Here is a 17,677-nt window from a genome sequence, read left to right on the forward strand (position 1 = left end):
TTCATCTACTATGGCATTGTGTCGATAAATTCCATCATTTTGATACCGGCATTCCTGTTGCGACCGTTCGATGTGCGAAATTTGCTGTGAGTATAAATCAAATTTAATTTTTATTTATAAAATCTTTTTTTTTTGTGGGTGTATAAAATGTTCAGGAAACCATGATAAAAACATAACAAGGTAAAACCATTGAGAGGCAGTCTGACGTTTGCCAACAATATAATTTTAAAATCAAAACTCAAACTCACACACACATTCTCATTTTCAATCTCAAACAACAACAATTGTGAACAATTTAATTTTTTTATTTTCAATTTTATATGATTTTAAAATGTTGGCAAACGTCAGAAAAAAATCATGGCCGACGAATTGAGAGAATGAATTTACCTTGTAATGTTTTTATCATGCAGGAAACTTTCAAAAGTAAGTAAGTAAGTAATAAAATTATTCTGTCTCCTCCTGAGTTTCGCTCGAAAAAAAATTCACTCGAAAATTTTTGTGCCGCCCATATTAAATACATGGAAACCAAAAGTGAAAAGTGATTATAGGCTGATTATTATTATTTGCTCGAAGCTCGTTGAGTATTTTTTACGACGAGGAAGCATTGAAAGCCCAACTCAATACCGTCAGTGTGAGACTGACTTTAATTCAATTGAAACTGCTTCCGCCTAAGTTTTTGGTGCTGCAACCGTGGCAACAGTGGTTTCCCTTCTGTGCCAACTGACGCCAATCGGATATTCCAATTGAAGCCAAATCCTTCTCCACATGATCTTTCTATCGCAGAGGAGTCCTCCCTCTTCCACTGCTACCACCAGCGGTTTCCGAGTTGAATACTCTCAGGATTGGAGCCCATTCGTACCAAATGGCCAAGCCAGCGGAGCCGCTGTATCTTTATCTCGAATACTCCAAGGGCCGCGGGATAGGAGTTTTCAGTTTTCATGTTTCTGCGCTATATACATACCTACCCGAGTGCGATTTTTATACGACGAGAGAGGACTTTACTTCTGCGTCAAATTTCAAGGCTGACATTGTTATCGCATTATAACTGCCATTGGAGACATGGACGCCGAGGCGCGCTGACTAATTGTTTGATGGCAGCAGATACTTCGTCTTGTCCTCGAGGACTCGTTCCCGTTGCTTTTTAATCCAACTCCTGGTTCTAACGGCAGGTAATTCGTTGGCAAGCGAATTTGAGCACTAGTCTCTAAGGTCAGTACCTGTCTTATTGCGGTTCATAATAAGCTGACACCTACACCACCTTTTCGCCCCACTCCGCACACAAGTCAGGAGTCAGCATCTTGTGTACGTAAATCCATTCGGGGTCTTCGGTTGTCGCGAAAATACCGCTTCAGCTACTGGTGTCAACTCATGAAAGTATTGCAGGTGCTACAGTGCGTACTGCTTCGCAGTTACCCTCTGGCTGGATCGCTTTCTCCGTAAACGAAAAGTATGCAGAATTATAGAGGGAGTTCAAAGCTAGGAAAGTAACGTCAAAAAATACCTTGACCAGCTGAAGTGATGTTATAGAGACGCTCTCCATGCGCGCTATGGATCTAGTATTGGACAGTGGAGATAAGCTCAACGGCTATTAGTGGATGAGTTTTACTGCTTCTACCATTCTTTTATGGTGCTTTCTTGCAAGCGTCCGTAAGCTTGATGAAATGGTGCAGTCAGTAGCGGTGGACGTAGCCAGTAGGTTGTGGCTGGACAAGCGCTCAGCTTTCCGAAATAGTTTTAGGCACAGAACAGACCCCAGGTTTATGCGGACTGTATGCAGAGGTCTATTTAATTCCTCGACTGCATGAAACCATGTTAAAAGCATCTGCCCAAACCTCAGAGTCTTGTCAGTAGTCATCTGATATATTTCTTGTGTTCCCTAGCACTTGCATTGTACAATCCTAGTGCTACTTAAAATTCAGCCTCGTAACGAGTTTTCTTCCAGAAATACATACTTACTACGTATATGATAGGGAATGTGGCATTACATCCTCTCATCTACAACTGTGGACACAATATATTTCGCTTCGTGGGGTATTTGTAATTTCACTGATCCTTAAGGTACCCGCCTTGGAACTTTTACTGGATTACTGTGTAAACAACAGAAAGATTACGATGACTGCAAAGGCGCTACTATTTTTTCATCATAGCGCAGCTGAAGGCCTTATCGAAGAGTTTTTCCCCGAGTTTTTATTAAATGGGTGCAAAGATGTTTCAACATAAGCTTCGTAAAAGCTCTCTAGCTACATACTTCTCTGATTGTTCGAAAGTAACTTTAAATCTTATCGCTTGGTTTCCTATCGAAAAATGGTCGGTCAAAAGCTGCAGCTTTGCCAACTTAAAATGAAATATCTGTCCGTCCACAACCGTTAGAAAAAACATCGTAACTATGTGTCCAGACTTTCACGCAGCGTTCACCGCTGAGACGAAGGAAGGTCTCTCGCTCCAAAAGAAGCTCGCAGGCTGTTAAAAGGATATACATATATACATACATACCTGCCAGAAGAAATGGCCTTGGTGGTGTTCCAGTTGTTGCCTGTTCGTCGGTCTTGCAATTTAATATTACCAGCATCGTTGTGTCAGAAAAGTCCAGAGTAAAATGCAATCCTATGTTGAACTATTTCAACGGTTTGTTATCAAAGTAAATATTGGATAATGAAGATCCAAAAACCCTCTTCCAACTTTAACCTCCAACTGCGCCTCTTGTAAGCAGCTAATAGTCATAGGCCTTCAACCGGACCCTTAGTAAATACTGATATAAAAATAAAAAAGAATTCTGATATAAAAGAGGATTTTCTTTTCGAAAGCGCTACCCTTGGAGCTCTCTTCAGGTTTGAAGATGCAGTCGCCATAGAGCAGCCTAGCCTTAGATTATGTATATCGATACCTGAGTGGAAGATCGACCTATCTGGGCAGTCAGTTCGAAAACGCCCTACATCATAAAACTTTTCAACAACGCCCTATTTCAGAAGTTATTTGAAAAATGCTCTATCTCAGAGTTCGGTTTCTAAAACGCCCTATCTTAGCTGCCGATTCACAAACGCACTATCTCAGCACATTTTCATTTGAGATAGGACGTTTTTGGGCGGAAATCTGAGGTAGGTCGTTGCTCAACCAAAATTCTGAGATAGGGTGTTTTTCAATAAAATTCTGAAATTAATTTCTGAAGTAGGGCGTTCATGAAAAGTTTTCTGAGATAGGGCGTTTTCGAACTGGCTGCCGAGATAGGTCGATCTTCCACTCAGGTGTCGATATGTAAGTCTCATTTCAACCTATTGACCGCTGTTAGAAAAAGCTTTTGCTAATTTAGATGTTGCCAAGACCAAGGATCGACCCTGCTTCTGCGTAGTAATACAGAAAGAAAATTTACTATCCCGGCCACATGGCTGCCAGGTTCGGAGGCGCAGGTTCTGCAAAAGCTGCAGAGACGAATAAGATATATAATTCGTTCAACACTTATTTTCCGGGTGTCCCGCAAAATGCCTCAAGCTTCAAGTGGACCACTACTTCGGGAGTCTAGATAGCTTAAGGAGAACTCTGTTGGAAGTTGGGTTAGCACTCGCTAGAGAAGCAGAATGGTTTAAAAATATATAGCGATAGGCATGGAGATACACTCTCTTCTGGGCAGCGCAATGGGTCTTTGTGGTCTCAGAATAAACACTTTTCAGAGCTGGCCACATAACCTAAACTAAACTATTGTAATTCAATATTTTTATCAACCCCATTAAAAATGCTATAACCTAATCGTAAAGTAAGAAACTAATTTATTACCATTAAGCGCTTTTCCCTTGTGAATGTGTCAAAGTTCAACACGTGCACTCACACATTAATGGAATAATGAATTTTATATGCATTTTTCATGCAATTATTGTTAACTTTCCAATGGCAAAATCGCTGTTGTTAAAAAAAAAAAAAAGTAACGACTTTTCGTCCTTATCGATTAATGCATTAAGGTGCGAGTGCACCGCATTTGCGGTCGTAATTCAATGTCAAAGGGTGTAAATGTATACATTGTTGTTAGTAATTTTTACCTTTCATAGTTTAAGCGCACCACAGTTTGGGCCAAAATCAATTCGCATTTTTTGTAGACATGGGCGGGTTTTAGTTATATTGAAATTTTTAATTAAAAAACTAATATTATAACAAAGAAGTAATTTATAATAATTATTTGTAAAGAAATAAATATGGTACCAGCATGATGGTGTGTTGTATGCTTCGAGCTTGATGTGTCGTGTATTCCCCCTTTAAAGTACCACCATGATGATAGTAAAATAAAGCTCGCCAAAAATCATTAAAATTTTACTAAGTATTTCGATTATTCTAGTATAATTACATATATATGTATATACATACATATGTGTGTTTAGCCAACAGTTGATTAAAAAAAGCCGATAAAAATAAAAATCCTGACCTGACAAAAAATTAAACTATCGATAAAATAAAATCGAACAAACGATATCCAAAAATATTTCTTAAATATATATCTTTTCATGCAGGTCACTATTACGATTCCTACTGTTTCGGTTGGAAATTTTTCTGCAACTTGATTTATTTATTTTTAACTCATTCCGCATACCCGTAGGTACGCTAATACGTCAGCGCGAGCGCGATGGCCTTATTGCTAACACAAAGAGGAGGGACCTACGACTGCGAACGGGATTATATTTTTATGAGAAGCTGTTTTTCATGGCAAAAATACACGCGGAGGTTTTCCATTGCCTGCCGAGGCGCGACCGCTGTTAAGAATAAACCTTTCTTCTATATTTTTTTACGATGTTGCTTTGACCAGCTTTAACCCAGGCCCTGTGGAGTGGTGGCGCGCACTGCTAAGCACTATACCACAGTGACAATTGCTTAGTTGTTATTTATACGGCCCATATCGATAATTTATTTAAAGGCCTTATTCTGTATCACGAACGATAGGTAAAACGAACGATTCGTCTGCAGACGACAACCTCTCAGATTGCGATTTTAAACTCTATCGGTCGTCTTCGTCTTGCTTTTCATACATTACGTTGCAATGGTCTCTAATTTTTGAAGCATTCGTGTTCGTGATACAGAATGAGGCTGTAAAACAGAATGATTGGTTTCGTATTTTTTCTCGATAATCAATGATCCGAATTTTTTTTTACTCACATTTTTTTCGATATCTTTTCGATAATGTCTATAAAATTTTGCGATATATTTACCGCTATTTATCGATAATTTACTTGAAAATAATTTTTGACTTTACATTTTTTTAAACCAAAAAATCTCATTTTATTGCAGTTGGGCGAGCACCTTTTGCCACCGCGTATCGACTTTGATCGGTCTCCGTTGGGAACTTCGCGGCAAAGAACATCTGGAAAAGGAGCAGGCATGCATAATTGTGGCGAATCATCAGAGTTCATTGGATATACTAGGTAAATAAGCGCGCATAGGCATACGAGCAAATCTCACGAGTTATTACATTTTCGACAAAAACGTGTTTTTAGTTTTGTCAATGTAATTTTTTTTTCAATTGGTGGAACACTAGCTTTATTACACTAGATTCTTTCGCTTTGGCAACACCATTTTCACCGTTTAATTTTAACAGTTTGAAGTATCTTAAATTATTAAAATGAAAAAAAGCATAAGATTTCAAAAATTACAAAATAGCTGCGACAGATATTCTGCATGCTGGCATTTTTTTTTTAAATTTGGTGGCACACATTTGAAACTTTACAGATATGTTGTATTTGCTGCCAACGTCCATTGCCACTTATATGAACATTCTCTTTGAAAACTTCCCAAAGTTTCGGTACTTTTTCACCTAAATAAACGTTTTAAGGCAAACATTTTTGAAATACTTGATTTTTTTTTTATTGTACTTGTTTCTGGAACTCCAGCGTTTTTTTTCTGGCGAGAAAAGGAAGTAACACTGAAAAAAACAACTCGCGAGATTCGCTCATATAATTATGTATGTATGTAAATACAAAAATATGTATTATGTAAATCACTATTCATCCAAATCTCCCCTACCTCCCTTTATGCTAGGTATGTTCGAAATCTGGCACGTAATGAACAAATGCACTGTGGTGGCGAAACGTGAACTCTTCTATGCCTGGCCCTTTGGTCTGGCCGCCTGGCTGGCCGGCCTCATTTTCATTGATCGTGTACGCGGCGAAAAGGCACGCAATACACTGAATGCCGTTAATAGCCGCGTAAAGAAGGAAAAAATCAAATTATGGGTATTTCCGGAGGGTACGCGTCGCAACACCGCGGAATTGCATCCCTTCAAGAAGGGCGCCTTTCACATGGCCATCGATGAACAAATACCCATACTGCCTGTAGTCTTCAGTTCGTATTGTAGTTTCCTCAATGATAAGATGAAAATTTTGAATGCAGGCAATATAATCATAACCGCCATGCCACCAATAAGCACAACAAATCTAACCAAAGACGATCTACCCGAACTGATGGAGCGTGTACATCGACAAATGGCATTGACGTTGAGGCAAGCATCGGCCGAAGTGTTGGCGCGTTACAAGACAGTCAAGCAGCAAACGGCGCTGAATGCGGCGCCTACGTCTAGCAACAGTAGTACAAGCAACAACACAAATGCTGCAAATTGCAATGTAAGTATTAGCTGTAGTAGCGGAAGCGGAAGCGTAAGTAACTTGAATAGTAGAGTTGCTGCTCCCAACAGCCAAACTATAAATTTTGCAAGCGCAGCCCATGCGCCACCTGCAACTTCGGCAGCAACGGTTGAGTCTGCTTCATTGCAACAGCATGTGGCACGCGGCACTGCCTTGGCGGCGGCGGAGGAGTACGAGTATAAGCGCAGTGTGAATAGGCAAAGCGCATCTGCGCTGAAGGCGACCCGTTAGGCGGAAGGCGTAAGAAGATAGAATAGGGCAATTCAAATTAGCGCTAGTGACACACACACACACACCGAAACTCATACACAACGCAACACACATCCGCACAAATTGTTTTTGGCAGATTTGAAAAATATCGCATTGCTTATTGTGCAAAAAAAGATGGACCTGTAGATAAACACCAAAATGGCGAGTATGTGTGTACATTAGGGTGGCCCAAAATAAATAAAGTCGGCATTTTAATGCTTTCACCCACTAGGATTATTCTATTTCGAAAAAAATATACCCATATTTTTTTTATTTTGCAATCAAAAAAAAATTAGAGGTCGCTCAAAGTTTTTCATGCATTTTATATTTTTCGTAGAAATGATATAGAATTCTTGCAAATCGATATTTTTCGATCGAAACTCCGGTTCTCTTCAGGAGACTTCCAGTAATAATACCCAATTATTTATTTAACTATTTTTTAATACTAAAGATTTTTTATTGGTCCCCACATTGCACTTTCTAGGTTCTTTGGCGGACCTATAAAATATAGTACTATGAAAAAATGGTTAAAAAAATATTTTTGTATTATTATTGGGAATCTCCTGAAGATAAATATTGATTTTCAAGAATTCTATAACATTTCTAGGAAAAGTTTTTCCCATATAAAATACATGGAAAACTTTTAGGGCTTTGAGCGTCCTCTGAATTTTTATTTTATTTTTATTTTTTGGTTTCAAAATAAAAAATTAGGGTATATTTTTTTGGTGTAGAGCAATCCTAGAGGGCGAGAGCCTAAAAATTCCGACTTAACTTTTTCACATGCATTTTTGGACCTCCCTAATTATGTATAATAAAATACCTGTTGTCACCATCAATGCAAGAGGCCCTATTTCACACTTGTTCGCAAATCCGGGTTTTAGATAAAATGAAATAAAAAATATTCCTAAAAAGTGAATATTTTTACGACACAATAATAATAACGAAAATTTTGATTTACCATATAGAGCGGTATATAAAAAATGACTATGTACATATCTCTCTCCGAACCATTATCCGTATCCGAAAGACCGCACTTCATGAAATCAAGGAGTACACGCTGGGAGTTTTTCTCAATATCGAGGCTGCCTTCAATAATAGCCCACCCTGAAACTGTTGTAAAGTCCCTCTTTCAGGTGGGGGTGCAGCGGCGAATGGTGGATTTTGTTGGGCTACTTCTGGAAAAGAGAACTGGGGGATGCGACAGAGTTATTCCAAACAGGCAACTCGACTAGAAGCGAAGCATAGGAGACCGCTACAGGAAAGCCATTGCCGCCCTGTACGCTTGTAGGACGGCTAGTTATTGGCAAAAATGCGAAATAAAACCATATATATTTTCACTCATTGTACATAGGTGTGATAAGAGCCATTCTTTTCTACCGGGGCCGGCCTTAAACAAGACTTTGTCCAGAGCAAAGATGTTACGGGTACTGCTTGTCACGGTAGCACTACCCTCTACACCACCAAATCTCTGGAATTAATTTTAAATCTCCTACCGGTGGATGTCTATGGTAAATTTCTGGCCGATCTGGTGCTGCTAGGCAAATTGCGATCCAGCTCTGGAGAGACCTTAGATGCGGATACAAAAGGTTCCGAAAACTTTAACGGAAATCTACGAAAACTAGACCTACTACTCTGCTTAGACAACAAATTTTCCATACGAATGCCGGAGAGCAACACGAGTGGGAAGGTGGCTCAGGGTCGACGGCTGTCTGTACCGATGGGTTTTAAGCTGAATTTGTACTAAACCTCAGTTTTCGCTTACCGGACCACTGTAGCGTTTTTCAAGTAGAGCTAAACGCACTGTATATTCTGATAGATAAGCTGCTGTTCAATCTCTAAAATCGAACGGAACCTCCTCCAAAGTAGCCATGGAATGTAGAAGGATTCACAACCTGTTGACGTCTAAATGCCCCGTGACTGCTGTATTAGACATTCCCGGCAACAACAAGGACGACGAGTTACCAAGGAAAAAAACGGAAATATTTGTGGTCAAGGCGCAAGGCGTGAGCATATTTACCTCTAACCTCCTGCAAACACAGATTAAAGGCGGTATTTATGGAGGAGCTAAATATCAATTGGGTCATGGAACCCATCTGTCCGACCACCAGACAAATTTGGCCAAAAGTTGACCTAACCCATTCTAAAGCTCTCATTCGGCTTGACCGGAGTAATAACCGGAGATTACATACCTGGACACACAGGCAAAAAGATTGAGATACCGAACCAGCTGTAGGGGCGAGGAAAAAGGGGAGAGCATCGAGCAGTATCTCAGCTACTGTCCCACCTTGGCCAGTACGCGCAACCAATTCTTCAGCAAGTACTTTTTAGACCGTTTAGACGACAAGGCAAAGACGTACACTGCCGGAAAAAAATATTGGCACAGAGAATTTTTTGAAAAATATACAATTTTTATTTTTATTTTTTTCCGCTAATATTTAAAAAAAAATACTACAAAAAAATAAAAAATATAATTTTTAAACTGACTGCAAAACTCGGGAAAGTTCGATAAACTTTTTATTTAGATTTTTTAGATTTTTTTTTTAGTTTACAGTTTTGTAACCCATAAAAATTTTGTTATAATAAAGTGATTAGAAAGTTGAATATTTGCATGAAAATTTATTAAATTTTCGCGAATTCTGTACAAAGTGTAGAAACTATATTTTTATGTTTTTTGTTGTAGAATTAACCATATTTTTATAAAAAAAAAATTTGCGGAAAAAAGTTAGAATAAAAATTGTTGTATATATTGTGAAAAATACTCTTTGCCAATACTTTTTTCCGGCAGTGTAAATGAAAATGGCTACCGCCACTAATATCATAACGGGCTTTTTCGGCCTGCGTGTGCCTGCGTGGCCTTATATGGTGGGAGCGGACCTGACATGACCTAGCTTAAATAGGGCCTTTTGCATTAATGGTGACCAGTATGCGCGAAATTATCGTATGTGCCATTTTTTCGAAATTTACTTTTTGATGCGAATTTTTTCTACGCCCCACAACGCAACACCTGCGGTATATTTCATAAAAGTGACAGGTGTGACAGTTGTGAATTTTTCCGTAATATTTCAGAGCCAGAATTTTAGGCGACATTCTTTCTGTTTCATACTGACAATAGTGCTGACAATTGTCACTCTGACAGAATATTCGCGACAAAATTAATTAGTCACCGTCGGAAAGTTTTAACAGGAGAAATTTTCAACAATTTGAATATGTCTAAACACTAAAATAAAGTAAATGCAACTATTATATATGAATTGCATATAAATGTCATATGACCCGCGGGAAATTTTGCCAAACGACAATTTTGTCACTTCTTCAATGGAATTTTTCATGGAATTCAAACGACCGTCACAATTATTTTTTAATTTTAATCCGAGGAATACGAGATTGGACCTATTTTTTCGTATGTGCCATACAAAAGTAATTTGCACAAAAAATTAAATTAAAAATGTTTTGAAAATTTTGAAAAGTAAAAAAAAATGCTTTTCTTTAAAATCTGGTTTCTGGCACATATGTATGTACGATAATTTCGTGCAAAGGGCGTTGAATTGTTACAAGTTAAGTTTTTTTGCATTTTTTTATTATTTAAATTCATAGATTTAAGTAGTTGTATGTGTGTATTTACACTATATGTATGCGTGTATTAGTAATTTTAAGCAGTCGAAAATTTTTAGGCACATTCATATCTGCTTGTATGTAACATTTTCAAATGACACCTTTTGCATTAAGGGTAGCGATAACTACATATACACACACATAGATATGTATCTATATAACCTAATCATCGAATTTAGCTGTTTAAAAAAAAAAAAACGATTTTTGAAAATTATGTTTGGCACACTTTTATAAAACCTAAAATACATTTTGGAGTGCTTAAAGGTTTTAAATATTTATGTGCAATATATAGATATTATGCGTTTTGTTGACTTTATTTTGTATTGTGCTATTTTATTGGTGTGTTATTTTATTTAGGTTTTTTCTTTAATTAAAACATTTATTTTATGCTTACCTCTGCATAGCACTGGTTGTCGCGACTAGCGATGGCCAAAGAGTGCCACGTTTACACAATTCCAGCAGCATATTAGTCAATTACCCCAAACCAACGATCTATAATTTAACGTTAAACATTTTATGGTTTTGTACTTTTATCGAAGGTTTTTTCTCTACACAAATTTTTTTCGACATGTTATCGATATGGCCATCGACCCATTTATTGTTATTTTTCGATATCGATAGCTTAACCGATCGATATATTTTCTCTACAAACACTTTTATCGACATGATATCGATATGGCTGTCGCCTCATTCATTGTTTATCGATATCGATAGTTCAAGCGATCGTTATAATTATCGACAAATTCTTTTTATCGACATATTTTTCAATACTGCTATCGTTATACTTACCGACGCATCATTGATATAAATCAATTATGTATTTACAAAAAAAAACCTGGTTCTGTATTTTTTCTGTCATCAAAAAACCCATTTTATTGCAATTGCCATCGCGTATCGCAATTTAGTTTTGATATGTATACTTTATTTTAATTGAACCTAATTAATTTTTTTATATTTCTTATCTTTTACTTTAATTTCGTTTATTTAATTTAATTTTATATTTTAATTTTATTTTTTTGTCGTCCATTTTATTTGACCGCAAGCATTTTATTTTATTAAATAGTTATAGTTAATAATAAAAAAAAACTGTTTAACAATAAGTACACATGTTTGAAATTCACTACTTTTTTGCACATACGAAAATATAAATTTTTTTTTTTTTTTAATATTGTATTATGTGTTGTTTTTTTTAACATGTGTATAAACAACTAGTATGGCTTAGCACACATTTTATTAAAATAATAATTCTTTTGAAAAATCTTTTTTATATACCTTAAAACCGAGAGTTTAATTGAAAAAAAAATGTTATTTGGTTTAATATTCAACTGACATTTATAAACCATTACATGTAAGTATTGAAGACTAAAATGAATAAAAGTTCAAAGGATTAGAAATAATATTTTGGGTGCTTGCCGTAATTTAAATAAAAAATCGTCGCTAATTTTGAAAATTATCATCAAATGAGTTTGGATACAATTACTATGTTGTTTTCATATTTCAACTACATACAATAAATCTCTCCAAAACTTTTGCGGAAGTGGCAGTCTTTTCGTATGTATAGTATATGTAAATCCGATTTGTTCCAGTTACGGATAACCGACTGTCTTGGGAATGATCCTTGTTGTGTCTTCGACGACAGGCCCATAAAGGTCCATTTCGGTAACGGCTTTAATTTGTATGCTTACAGCGCATGTTTTCGTGGGATGCCCTTGTATTACTATCAGCACCTAATGAGTATAACAACTAAAGTCCAACCATAGAGCGTTTCGCAGTCACAAATCCCACAAATACTTACCGCAACAGGCGCTTCCAGCACACGCCAGTATACACTGCAGTACATTACCAGTATGCAATAATTAACAAGTCCATTTTTTTATTCAGAAGAATGTTAAGCATTTTATTTATTAATAAACACTAGGATCTTGTATCGCTTTACATTGCGACTATAATAGTCAAGTAATACAAACGAGCTTAAACTGGAGAAAATATTGAATTCAGCAAAATTAATAAACCAAAAAAACATTCTTCAAGTACATACATACATACATACATACATATTGAACATGTGTAAAGTATCATTTTTTTAATACATTTTGTCGAGATACTAAAATATGCGCGCATTTTCGCATAGCATACAATTGATTTGTTCATACTACAATAATTGTATATACGATTCTTAATTTGAGAGATAAACTTTTTGCTTTTCATGAGCAATTGGTTTAATGTACATATGTAAGTATACCTTGCTGCATCTCAATTTTCACTTTACTCATAACGATGTAATAGCCTGCCACGTCCCGAACCTGCTGTTGCATTGCTAATCGTAGATTGATTCATACGCATTCTACCACGTCCATAACCAGTGACAGTGGTCTCATTATCAGTTGTATCATCGCGCGTATAATCAATGTCGAAGTGCGAAGTATCTGGTTCGCGTGGCACATTTCTGGAACGTGACGACCAAGGATTTAAATCATCAGCTGATTCAATATCAATTGTTCTGATGTGATCAGTACGAGTTGCCTTTGCGGGCGACGGTGAAACAGCCCTTGCGTGCTTCTTTCGCGAGGGACCAGCACCAAGACTAGGAAATTCATTAGTATCATAGTTATTTATAGAGCGACCAGTGGCATTGGAGCGTGCCGACATGAATGTCTTGTGGTCATCATAATAAACTTTGTGCTCAGAAATTGCTTTGGTTGCGTAAGTGCTTTCGCTATTAACGGAAATATGTGATTCAGTGTCACCATAGGTGCTTGGTGCTGGATTTATAATAGCAGCTAAGTTGGTTGATTCTGGCACATGACGTCCGGGTATTAAATCAATAGCGATATCCCGACACATGTAATCTGAGAACATGAAACCCCAACGTGTAACGCATGATTGTGTACAATATTTGCTTTTGTCAATATCTTCATGGTACTGTTGATTAGAGAAATTATTTGTAAATTAGTAACAATTTAGTAGCCTCATAGGGGCAGATATAACAAAAACTCACAGTGCAGGCAATGCCAGTTTGATATTCGAAAAAGTCACGCTCAAAATATGCATCCGTTATGTAGTGCGATTTTGGTTGCTCCACTTCACCCATCTCAGAGGTGGCTTCTTTCAGTATGTAGAAAAGATATTGTATGGAATATATCTTCAATTCAACACTATTTGCATTCAAATCAGATTTAAGAAATTCCAATACCGACTCAACAATTGTTATAGAATCGCGATGGGTATAAATTGGTGGATAATCTCCAGTGTTCTCATCGCGTATAAAGTCTACTACGTTATTATAAATCAAACCCAAATTAGACTCGCCTTTAGCATTTGGTGGCAAAGGTAGTTTGTGTGAAGTTTCAGAATGATGTTGTGCCTCATAGTGCAGACCATAGATGTTAGGGCCTTGAAAAAAAAAAGTACAATGTACGATTATACATATGCACTGTTAAAGTAAGTGCATATGTATGTGTGTATATCACAATCATACCTGGATTAATAAATGTATGATATTTCCGGCATACACCATCCTTCAATGAATATTCAGCTACAGATATCTCGGCGGGCACATAAATACCACCCTTTAGGGATTTCACAAAATAATTAACCATTATGAAGAAATATGATTGAGTTTCCAATTCTAGAAAGATTAACGTTATATATGACTTGTAAAATGCAATGATTTTTTAGAAAAAATCCTGTTAGCTTACGGCAATTCTTCACACAGTTCCGCACAGTCATCTCTATATTTCGTTTCATTTGATGCTCACGTTGCTCTGCCTCTGCCCGTTCCTTTTCCACTTGCTCAATGGCTTTACCAGTACAGGTTAACTTAGGAGGCCCAGCAGGTCTGCCAGATTTTTGTCCCATACGTTCTTGCCGAGCCCGATCATTATAAGGGGCACGCTCTTCCACCGTCATTGACTGTAGATAGCAGTAAGAAAGCATATCTAATTAATTAGCCTGTTCTCGTATTCCATTATTTGGTCAGAAATGGTCAGAAGTCGTTCCCGTACACACATTTATATTCCCTTCAGTACTATCTTCCGAACTAAATCCTGGAGTACTAGAACAAGGGGTGGCAGGTGGTGTGATTCAAAAAGTGAAGTGCATTTTTCTGTCAAAATGTGAAAGCGAAAGTCTTATTTCCCGTGTAAACAGCCAGAAAGTTCCTTTCCTGATTTTTCAGAAATCACTTTCGGAAATAAAAATTGCAAGGTGTAACTTCAACTGAAATTACTGTCAGCGCTTTCGAGAAATAGTTTCAACTTGCTCGTGCTGTACTAGCAAATTTCCGTGGGCCTCGATTTTTGGCGAATTGTTATAAATTTTGGGTCGGATATAAAAAAAAATACTTGTAATTAATTAATTCTCCTCATATAAACAATTTAAATATTAAAGCGTTTGACATTTTCCGGCTGTTATGTGCACTTTTTAGCATTTTTAACAAACTTATCAGGTTATGAATTTGTTTGTAAGCATTAAAATGTCTGGTAACATAGTTGGAAGTAGTATGCACTCATCGTGTAAACAGACAAAAATTAGTGTAGGAAGGTTTGATTTTCAGAAATAAAAACTGCTTTCGAAGCCACTTTACATATAAAGTGTAACTGCTCCCATAATCTCTTTTGGAAATTCTTGAGTTTGACAGACTTTTGAAAAGGACTTGTACTTGCCACGTCTAATAGCCACTTTAGGCAATACAACCATTTGGGTTTGTTTGTTAAAAAGAAGTAGAGAAACTTCGGGTATTGTGGTATACAGTCTATCATAATTTCTAGCAATCCAACAACCTTTGTTATCACCTTAACAAGTGACGACTAAAAAACGGGGTTCTAATACAGATATGAAGTGACCACAAGAATTCGACTAAGTTTTGAAAATCGGCCATTGTGGTAAACAAGAGGTTGGTTAATGTATTACAATACCACATTGCCCACCCCACGCAAATTTTTGATTACGTGAACACCACTATTGTTCTAGATGCGAAAGTGGACCAAAGACATATGAAAAAGGCGACTCGACACCTGAATGAAAGATCGACCTACCTCGGCAGCCAGGTCGAAAACGCCCGTCTCAGAAAACTTTTCAATAACGTCATATTTCAGAATATGGTGGAAGAACGCTCTATCTTAGAATTTGATTGACGAATGCCTTTTCTCATAACTCGGATCAGAAACGCCTCTCAGCTGCCGATTCAAAAATGCCCTATATCAGCACATTTTGGGTATATTTTCAGTTGAGATACGGGACCGAATTCTGAGATAGGGCGTTCTTCAACCAAATTCTAAGAGCATTCTTGAAAAGTTTTCTGCGACAGAGCATTTTCAAACTGACTGCCGAGATGGGTCGCGCTTCCACTCAGTAGTATAAGTCATATAAGTGCTCTATAAGTGCTCGTTTTTATAAAATCGTATTATCCTGTTAATAACATACTCGAAAAGTTTTACGAGAAAATTCGTGATAATTTTGGTAAAATACACCAACATATGTCCCCCGTTCAGTAAACCTAACCAAAATGTATTACACCTTGAAGGTAACCACTTTTTACACTAAGCTATTACAACCATCACTGGTACTGCGTTGGCACAGAATCTGCGCATCAATGTACATATATCCATACATATTAATTGAATGAAAAAATTACTTACACCCCATATTTTCCCGGCTTCTTCAGTAGCTTCTGCCAATGATAGTTTTTTACCATACTTCGATCTCCATTCTGTAGTGAACATCATAAAGCCATTCGTTTTAGGTTTTTTTGGCATTTTTAATTATCCCTCCTCTGAGGCTTACGTATCCCGTATGAAGAACTTCTGGTTCGTACAAGTATTTGCAAACAAGCGTGCAAAATAAACTTCGCTAGCAACGGTAAATTCTGGACTCGGTAAGATTGTGGTTTGCACCAAGATTTGTAACTTGGCTTTGAGCAAAGAATTATGTGAAATAATTCCCAGGATGCTTTGGACTGTGGCTGTATTTTAACAAAAACTTTCCTGGACAAAAATTTTACAAAACACCTAACAAATTGCAGACGCTCGCGCGGATCAAGGCTCTTTGGAAGAATGACAGTTAGAAAATTGTGCAGCACTGGCATTGCGTTGCCATACCACAAGATATTTCGGCATTTTCGTCAATTTCTCTTTTTTGTTGCCCTTCGCGTTCACACAGAGCAATTCTTTTGTACCAATTGTTGTTGTCAGCTGTGAACAGCCAACTAGAATTACTCAGACGAACGAGAGCACAAAGCGTGTTGCCCGACCACGAGCAACTCGGTGCCCTTCCCCCTCCCTCGTCACTCCCTCTCCCACAAGTAACAAGTTGCCGTGACAAAAGTTTCTCTGTCTGAACCTAGACTTTCTGAAACATGAAAACTATCGCTGGTGGCACTATAGATAGTTTTACAACTCTATTAGGTCTGTGTTATGCAGAAATTTTGTTTGGCAAACTGCGTGCAATTGTTGTTGCAGCAAACTCGGAGAGAGCGAGTTTGGCGACTCTCACAACAAACTAATTTTGTTTGGTCAAACTGCAGCAAATTCGGTGTAGTCATATACACAAATTTTAGACAATTGTTGCTATAAAGCCTGGGAACTGAATTTATGCTGTAGGAGCTTCAAAGATTAGGTCACAGTTAATTGCCTATACGATATCATAAAAAATATATTAATTGTGCGCGTTATGCACATCTGAAATTCTCATTTCGTGTTGACAATAGCCATGAAAACCATAATGAACGTGCAACACTGTGCCAAACTCGACATAACCACCTCCGAGCAAACTAAGCAGCCGCCATTTAATTTGGCAAACAAAAGTTTGTCTGCATAACACCGACCTTACAAAACACAACCAATTGCAGACGTTCGCGCCTACCATGGCTAGAGATGTTGAAAAGCGACGATGCGTCAAAAAATTTCAATTCAATGTATAGTCTACTTATCGAAAACTAACATCTGTAGTACATTAAAACGTCATTTCAGTTTTTCAATTGTGCAAAAAAGAGAATTCACCTTCACCAAAAAATACTAGCTCACTTGCAGTAATTTATTTCGAATTTTGTACAATTTTGTTAATAACATATTATGTTGTGAATCATTATCTGAAAAATCCTATGGAAAGAAAATCGATCCATCGATGTTTGCCCTTCGATGTATCGAAAGATATCGATGTACATTTCGATGCATCGAATCAAAGAAATACATCGATGTATTTTT

The 17,677-nt window shown here is 37.2% G+C and overlaps 2 protein-coding genes across 5 annotated transcripts in view; one reads left to right on the forward strand and one right to left on the reverse strand.

The window, feature by feature from the left end:
* The window catches only part of LOC118748723 (1-acyl-sn-glycerol-3-phosphate acyltransferase alpha), an 18,554-nt gene extending 6,268 nt beyond the window's left edge, over window positions 1–12,286 (forward strand). For 3 of the 4 annotated variants that reach the window (XM_036483373.1, XM_036483372.1, XM_036483374.1), the window contains exons 3-5: window positions 29–86; window positions 5,266–5,399; window positions 6,013–7,097. In XM_036483373.1, coding sequence (XP_036339266.1) covers window positions 29–86; window positions 5,266–5,399; window positions 6,013–6,845 — 1,025 coding nt within the window. In that variant the 3' untranslated portion in view covers window positions 6,846–7,097. Of the gene's footprint in view, window positions 1–28; window positions 87–5,265; window positions 5,400–6,012; window positions 7,098–12,162 lie in introns of those variants that run through there. The other variant, XM_036483375.1, reaches the window with a different exon arrangement.
* Window positions 12,287–12,372: 86 nt separating this feature from the next.
* LOC118748722 (protein maelstrom 1) lies at window positions 12,373–16,589 on the reverse strand. The gene is made up of 5 exons (XM_036483371.1): window positions 16,115–16,589; window positions 14,174–14,387; window positions 13,954–14,103; window positions 13,474–13,868; window positions 12,373–13,397 (listed from the first exon to the last, which is right to left on the reverse strand). The coding sequence occupies exons 1-5, from the start codon at window positions 16,229–16,231 to the stop codon at window positions 12,741–12,743; spliced, it is 1,533 nt and encodes a 510-aa protein (XP_036339264.1). The 5' UTR covers window positions 16,232–16,589; the 3' UTR covers window positions 12,373–12,740.
* Between the last annotated feature and the right edge of the window lie 1,088 nt (window positions 16,590–17,677).

Source organism: Rhagoletis pomonella, unplaced genomic scaffold (genome assembly GCF_013731165.1).
Source record: "Rhagoletis pomonella isolate Grant_MI unplaced genomic scaffold, Rhpom_1.0 Rhpom_scaffold_00013, whole genome shotgun sequence".
In the NCBI taxonomy this organism is placed as follows: domain Eukaryota; kingdom Metazoa; phylum Arthropoda; class Insecta; order Diptera; family Tephritidae; genus Rhagoletis; species Rhagoletis pomonella.

What these genes read in the sequence shown, in the direction of transcription:
- LOC118748722 (XM_036483371.1), bottom strand. Translation starts at nt 16,231, where the DNA reads ATGCCAAAAAAACCTAAAACGAATGGCTTTATGATGTTCACTACAGAA. An exon ending in GAACTGTGTGAAGAATTGCC is followed by an intron (nt 14,104 to 14,173) that starts GTAAGCTAACAG and finishes TAATCTTTCTAG; the next exon opens with AATTGGAAACTCAATCATAT. An exon ending in AAACTGGCATTGCCTGCACT is followed by an intron (nt 13,398 to 13,473) that starts GTGAGTTTTTGT and finishes TCTAATCAACAG; the next exon opens with TACCATGAAGATATTGACAA.